This window comes from Panthera pardus, unplaced genomic scaffold, assembly GCF_024362965.1.
Source record: "Panthera pardus isolate Hobbes unplaced genomic scaffold, ASM2436296v1 HiC_scaffold_8, whole genome shotgun sequence".
NCBI classification, from domain to species: domain Eukaryota; kingdom Metazoa; phylum Chordata; class Mammalia; order Carnivora; family Felidae; genus Panthera; species Panthera pardus.
The window spans coordinates 5,369,320-5,376,838 of record NW_026527013.1 but is presented as its reverse complement, the minus strand read 5'-3'; the positions used below and the strand labels follow the sequence as shown (position 1 = coordinate 5,376,838).

Here is a 7,519-nt window from a genome sequence, read left to right as displayed (position 1 = left end):
GGGAGGGCCTAGGGCATTAGTGAGGGTGATCATGGGATGGTCCTGGGGACTGGAACCTTCCTGAGAAGATGTGAAGGGCTGAGGAGTGGGGTCAGGAGGTGTGCTGTAAGGCAGGCCATGTGGGAGTATTTCTGGGGGAGACACAGAGTTGAGAGCAGTGGGGCTATCCGGGGGGGGGGTCTGGGGGTTCAGAACATAGTGTTCTTTGGGGGGCACAGGTGGGGGGGTGGGTGTGAGATGGAAGAAAGGAGTCTGGGAGAACAAATCATGCAGCGAGGACAGAGTTATGGGGGAGGATACAATTTGGGGAAAGGGCTTTGGACACCGGAGGATGCTTTGGTGCAGGGGAGACCCTTCAAGATCAGAACATGGGTCTTTGTGGTGGGTGCGGAGTTTCAGCACCTGTGGGGGGGATGCTCGGAATACCAGGGTATGGGAGAACTTGGGATAATAAGACGGGGGAAACCAATGAAGGGGTGGATTTGGGGTGCTTGAACTAGGGGTGTCTTGGTGGGATGTGTTTGGGGATTAGAAGTGGGGCAAGATTCTGAGGGTGCTTCTATTCCATCATGAGGGTTCTGGGGGGTGGGCTGGAGCACCTGGTGCAGGTTCCTTGGGGAGGAGCAGGTTATGGAGATGGGTTGGGGGTCCTTGAGTTAGGGCAGGAAAGAAGCAGGATGTCCGGGAGGCACATCTTGGTGGGGTCAGAACCCGAGGTGAGCCAGGGTGGGCGGGCCCGGGAGTGGACCGGGCTGGGCCCTGGGTCAAGGCAGGACAGAGCCGGCTGGGTATTGGAAGCTTTAGTGCCCCCCCCGCCCCGCCCCCCCCGCGCCGCCGGGGGTCAGTAGCATTTGCGGTAGACGATGTGCGGTCCCTGCTCTTCGTACTGCTCCCGCAGGACCCAGCAGGCCTGGAAGGCGCGCAGCGAGGCCAGGATAGAGCCCCCCCTCCACACCGAGAAGTTTCTGGAAGGCTGCGCCGCCACCACCACGTGGGCCTCCGGGGGCTGGCGGCGCAAAAGCTCCGCCCTGAAGCGGCCCTCGAACCCCCGGAAGAGCGAGGAGCCCCCGCAGAGCAGCACGTTCTGGGCCACGTCCGCGCGCGCCTCCGGGGGCACCTTGTGAAGGCTCCGTCCGGCCATGGCGGGGACGCCCGCGGGCGACAGCCCCGGCATCTCCGGGGGGCTGAACAGCAGCTCGGGGCACTGGAACAGCTCCTTGCCCAGCGTGAGCGTCCGCCCGTCGGGCAGCCTCAGGGTCTGGCGGCACTCCCGCTCGGGTCGCGCCTGCGCCTGGAGGAAGTCGGGGGCCACGTAGCAGTAGCGATGCTTGATGGCCTCGACCGTGTCCAGGTCGTGCTGGCCCGGCGGCAGGCCCGGGCCGAGGAGCGTCTCCGCCAGGAAGGCGGTCAGGTGGGTGCCCGCCAGGTCCAGGCGCTCGGTGGCGTGCGGCAGGTTGTAGCCCTGGAAAACCGCCGCCGCGCAGGTGACGCCGTGGCCGGCGTCCACCACCAGCCCGCTGACCCGCCCGTGCGCGTAGACGGACAGCACGGCCTGCGAGGCCACGTACGTGGCGGGGCAGCGCAGCGACTCGAAGGCCACCTCCACCAGCTTCTCGCGGTTGGTGCTGGGGCTGAAGGGCGGGTCGGAGAACAGCAGCGGGTGGTCCCGCGGGGCCGCGCGGAGGTCGTGCTCCAGCAGGTGGCGCCAGATGAGCTCGGCGGCGTCCCAGTCCACCACGATGCCGTTACGCACCGGCTGCACCAGCGTCAGCTCCGGGCGCTTGCGGGCGGCCTCGCCGATGAAAGTCTCCAGCGCCGCCTGCCGGGGGGAGGACGGCTTCTTGGGCTGGCAGCCCACGATGGTGGCCACGGTGTAGGCGGGCCGGGCCTGGCCCGCGAAGCCCACCTTACAGGTGCCTGTGCCCATGTCGATGACCACCGCGCCGGTCCTTGGTGGCAACCTGTCGCCCACCATGCTGGGGGGCTCCTGCTGCAGGGTCTCGTTCGCCAGGATTGAGCCGGGGTTCGCGCCAGGCCTGGGGGCCTCCGGGGAGGGCTGGGGCTTCGTGCACCCGGAGTGGTTGGCGTCCATGGCTGCGGGTGGCTGGGTGGGCTGCTTGGCAAGGCTGACCGCTTTCCTCTGGGGGTGGGGGGGGGGGCAGGGGTGTGAGGAGAAAAGGCTGAGGCGCGAGCAGGGCAGGCACATGCGGAGGGAGGGGACGGACCAGTGGTCTATGACATCACCCTCATATCACCCTGTCACCCTCGAATCATCACCCTGCTGGCTGCCCCCTTCAAAAGACTTCACAATGCAGGGGAAGGGAAGGGGAAGGGGATGAGCCTATCCCAGAAAGCTGCCAGGATACTCCTCTGTTCTGGGGATGCCCCTCCAAAGCGGCAAGTTTGGAGAAGCAGGCTAGAGGGTGCCCAAGGAGAGACCAGCTCCCTGATCCCAGGAAGACCCAAGAGCCCAGGAAGCCCCAAGAATCCTTCTCTTGGTGCTTCCTTAGAATTTCATCTTAAAATTAATTTAATTAAAAATAGTAACCCTTATGGGGCGCCTGGGTGGCTCGGTGGGTTAAGCATCCAGCTTCGGCTCAGGTCATGATCTCTCCGTGCGTGGGTGTGAGCTGTGCTGACAGCTGGGAGCCTGGAGCTGCTTCGGATTCTGTGTCTCCTCCTCTCCCTGCCCCTTCCCGCTCATGCTCTGTCTCTGTCTCTCTCTCAAAAATAAATAAACATTAAAAAAATAAAATATTGCTTCTTAGAATATTAATCAGAAGGTGACTGGCCAGCTGGTTTGTCCTTCTGGTTTCCTAAAGGAAACAAAAGCCTACCTGGGGTGGGGTGCAAGGAGAGGCACAGACACCCCCGTACTGTCCTTTGATTCTTCTGCTCTTTTCTACACCTGGCACAGTTTCCTTGCCCCATTCCTGTAGACCGGGAATTTGCCTCTTCAAATCGTAGCAAGATGCCACCTCCCCTTGGAAGCCTGCCCTGATTTCCCTTCCCTCTCTCTACCACATGGTGATGGTGATGAAGAGGTGTCTGTCTTCTCTCCAGGGGCGACTTCTGCTTCCCCTCAGTGGGAGGGGTCTCTGTGGGATCCAAAAAGGGAGCTCTCAGTAAGATAAACGGGACAGGGCAGAATCAGGGAATTTCTTTCCTTTTTTAAGGCTGAATAATATTCCATTGTGTGTATACACCCCATTTTGCTTATCCGTTCATCTGCTGATGCATTTGGATTGCTTCCATGTTTTAGTTATTGTGATTAATGCTGCTCTGAACCTAGTTGTGCAAATATCTCTTTAAGTCTCTGCTTTCAGTTCTCTGGGGTATATACCCAGAATTGGGATTGCTGGATCATAAGGTAATTCTATTTTTAATGGTAAGTATTTTACAATGTACAGATGTATCAAATCAGTGCCTTGTACAACTTAAACTCACTGCAATGTTATATGTCAGTTACATCTCAATAGAGCTGGAGGTGGGGAAGGACCCAGACCCTCAATAAATTGCTAAGTAAATGAACATTTCCAAAAACACGGATCAGACCACAAACAAAATTAAAAACTCGACCTCACTCTTGGGCCAGGATTAAACCTGGACACAACTAGGAGATGAGGCCTTCTTACTTCTATCTTCCTGTGACTTATTCAGCTCTTGTGCTGGCAATTTCTAGCATTACACACACACACACACACACACACACTTAATTGATTTGTTTTAACTAACAGATGATACTTAGCACCACCAGAAGTGGGTTTTGAGGCAACTCTCCTGATCCGTTTTGGAGCCGGCTGTCCTTATTTGAGACAATTCCTTCTTCCCCAATGCACCCCCTTCTGGATAACGTATGTGCAAGAAATGAACGCTGTCCGCATTAAATGCCAACTCCCCAGCCCCCCTCCCACCCCTGGCTGCCACCACCTACTTTCTGTCACTGTGGATGGGACTCTTCTAGGGACCTCCTATGAGTGAACGCCTACTGTATCTGTCCTTCTGTGACTTGCTTATTTCACAGAGCACAGTGTCCTCAGAGTTCTGCTATGTTGAAGCATGTGTCAGAATATTTTGAGAGACCATGATATTATTTTCCATAGGGGCCGCACCTCTCCACATCCTTAACACTTGTTTTTGTCTCTCTCTCTTTTTTTTTTTTTGCTTTTTGATTTTTAATTATAGCTACCGTAACGTATGAGGTTGTAATAGTGTTGTAAGCATCGGCATGTTAGAAAGACATGTTTAGTTCAGACAGACTGTTACATAAAGAACTGAATAGCCCATGTTCAGAGCCCAGCCTTTGGTATCCATGGTGATACAGGTGTGTGCAGAAGGGGAGCCACTTTCCATTTTTCTGCATCACTCAACAGACCTGCAGGATGGACCCTTGAGCCCTTAAAACATACTTTGGTGAATTTAGGGTACAGCCATTGAAGACAAAAATAAACATCCCCCCCTTAAAGAATCGTCATGGTGAGTGAAACAGGTGTTAAATGATAGCTTAGAATGGGGGTCAGGTCAATTGTAACTGCATCTTGAGGGTGCTGGGTTCATTTTTTTCTGATGGGGGAATAAAGGCTCAGAAAGGTGAAGTAATTTGCCCAAATTCACACAGCTGGGATGGTGCAGGGGGCAAGATTTGAACCCAGATCTCTGAGCTACTGCAGTGACCGAAAAGTATCCTGGAAAATTGTGAGGTCTAAGATTCATCTGAAACAGTAGAAGTGGAGGCTGGAATGCATTGGCCTCAGTTTCCCCTATTGCGTCTGACACATAATAGACGCTAGATTCGTGGATACCACGGCAAACAGGACAGCGAGCATCGTGATGAGAGGCAACGAGGCAACGAGGCAACGATGTGGTCAAGACCACCGATCTGGAGCCAGCTGCTGGGGTTTAAGGTAAGAAGGTAATAAGGCTGGAGGTAATAATGGTACTAACTTCCAAGGGCAGCGAAGTAGACGGACGAGTTATTATTTGTGAAGTGTTTAGGTCAGTGGCTGGTACGTCGTAAGCGCTACTGAGGGTTACACAAATCACACGTCTTGTGCGTGTGAGTAACCCAGAGGTGGAAACATCTGAGCAACAGCTCTGCAGGGGAATTAGGGATTAAGATGGGCATGTCTCTTGAAAAACTTTTTTTTTTTTTTTTTTTTTTTTTTTTTTTTTTTTTTGCGCCCTCCCGGCTTCAGATCCGGGCCGCGGGCTTATCTGACACCTGCGTGGGCCGCGAGGCTTTCCACCTGCGTCTGCGGTCGCGGGGAGTCGAGTGGTATAGCTTCCTGCCAACAGGGGGCGCCCAAGACCACCAGCTTCTTTTTTTTCCTGCAGCTGAGTCCTTCGTCCAGTTCACAGCCTTGGTTGCAAATTAGGATCTCCAGATGAATTAAAAAAAAAAAAAAAAAAAATCTCCGTGTTCTGGCTGCCCCCTGTCCCCGACCGACTACATCAGAGTTCTGCAGATGGGGACCAAGCATCCGTGATTGTTTAAAGCTCCCAGGAGATCTTAATGTGAAGCCAGTGGAGATCAGGTGATTTGGATGTTCAGCATTTTGAAATTCTGCTTCTCCTCCTCCTGCCCCCTCCCCTCCCCATCCTCCCGTCCTGTCCCCCCTCCCCTCTTTTTTTTTTTTTTTTTTTTTTAACATTCTCAAATTCTTAATTTCTCCTGACCATCAGAAAGGATGGACCGGGAGTCTGGGGTTGTGAGGAAGTTCTCTTGGATCAGCGGTTCTCATGCTTCAGTGTGTATGAGCATCTTCAGATGGGCTTGTTAAAACACAGAGTTCTGATCCTGCTCAGAGATTCTGATTCAGCAGGTCCAGCCCCCCCCCCCCAAATCTGCATTCCTAAGAAACTTCCAGGTAATGTTGATGCTCCTGGTTGGCAGGCTGGACTTTTGAGGAGCCTTGTCTGGAGCCTTGCAGACATCTGGGAGACGAAAGGAAAACTCACAAGAAAGTTTTATATAGAGATATGAATGTTATGTAGCCACGAGGAAAAAGGAACCCCTGCCGTTTGCACAGCTTGGATGACACTTGAGGGCATTACGCGAAGTAAGCAAGTCAGAGAAAGACAGACGCTGCGTGATCTCGCTTACATGTGGACTGGAACAAAGCTGAATCTGTAGAAACAGAGAGTAGAATGGTGGTTACCAGGGGCTGGGGGGTGGGGGAAAGGGTGATGTTGGTCAAAGGGTACAAACTTCTAGTTATGAGTAAGTTCTGAGGCTCTAATGTATGGTAGTCACTGTAGTTAACAATACTGTGTTACATACTTGAAAGCTGAAAAGCCAGTGCACCTGTTCTCACCACAAAAACAGTGATGACGTAAAACACCTGGTGGTAACAGTTTTGCAATTGGTAAGTGTATCCGTCATTCTACGCCTCACGCTTTACACAGCATTATCTGTCAGTTATATCTCAATAGAGCCGAAAAAGTACAGAATAAAAGACATGACTGATACAGTGTTCCTATTTGTTCTCCAGGGTTTGTAGCAAGACTGCTCAGGCCATCAGTGGCTGCTTGTCTTTGTTTATTGTGGTGGTTAATGTTCTACAACGTCACGACTCACACGGAGTTAGTGACTACTGAACTCTGGTTACCTTTTCATCAGCTAGTCAACTGATCTGTTTAAATTAGAAGGCATGCTTCTTTTTTTATTTAATTTTTTTAATGTTTACTTATTTTTGAGAGCAAGAGAGAGGGAGAACAGGGAAGGGGCAGAGAGAGAGAGGGAGACACAGAATCCGAAGCAGGTTCCAGGCTCTGAGCTGTCAGCACAGAGCCCGACGCGGGGCTCGAACCCACGAACCGTGAGAACATGACCTGAGCTGAAGTTGGGCGCTTAACTGAACCACCCAGGTGCCCCTGTGTGTTTTTGTTTAAAGATACATTCAATATACATTATTGACCTTAGTAACACTGAACTCACAGCCAACATCACTCACTATACCTGAAGCCTGAATGAAGCTTGTCTAGCACATGCATTTTCTCTGCAAGGCACAGCACAGCCTTCTTGCACGAGGGAGCTCTAGGCAGCACTATGCTTTGGGCCAATTTAAACAGTGAAACCATGGATGGAAAGTACAAAACTGTGAAACCTGGGGCACTAAACAGACCGTGAAAAGGGCGCTTGTGTATGGTCTGAGAGCAGAACAAGAAAGCACACCATTTGCCTTGTTGGATCTCGGTGGGCAAGAAGCATGTAGGCAACTCAGATTTTTTGTTGCTCTGTGTGTGTCTGCAAATGACCGTGAAAGTCCCAGAAGTACTGAGTTTGCGATTACAAATAAATTCAAGTAGGGCTCCTGGGGGGCTCAGTCGGTGGAGCAGCGGACTCTTGGTTTCGGCTCAGGTCATGATCTCACGGTGCGTGAGTTTGAGCCCTGCATCAGGCTCTGCACTACCGGTGGGGAGCCTGCTTGGGAACCTCTCTCTCTCTCTCCCTCTCTCTCTCTCTCTCTGCCTGTCTTGTATTTCTCTCTTTCTCAAAATAAATAAACTACAAAAAAAA

The 7,519-nt window shown here is 52.5% G+C and overlaps 1 protein-coding gene across 1 annotated transcript; it reads right to left on the bottom strand.

Moving 5' to 3' along the window:
* Positions 1 to 841: 841 nt before the first annotated feature.
* On the bottom strand, positions 842 to 2,152 carry ACTL9 (actin like 9). Its single transcript, XM_019427965.2, has one exon. The coding sequence runs from the start codon at positions 2,090 to 2,092 to the stop codon at positions 842 to 844; it is 1,251 nt and encodes a 416-aa protein (XP_019283510.1). The 5' UTR covers positions 2,093 to 2,152.
* Positions 2,153 to 7,519: the final 5,367 nt, after the last annotated feature.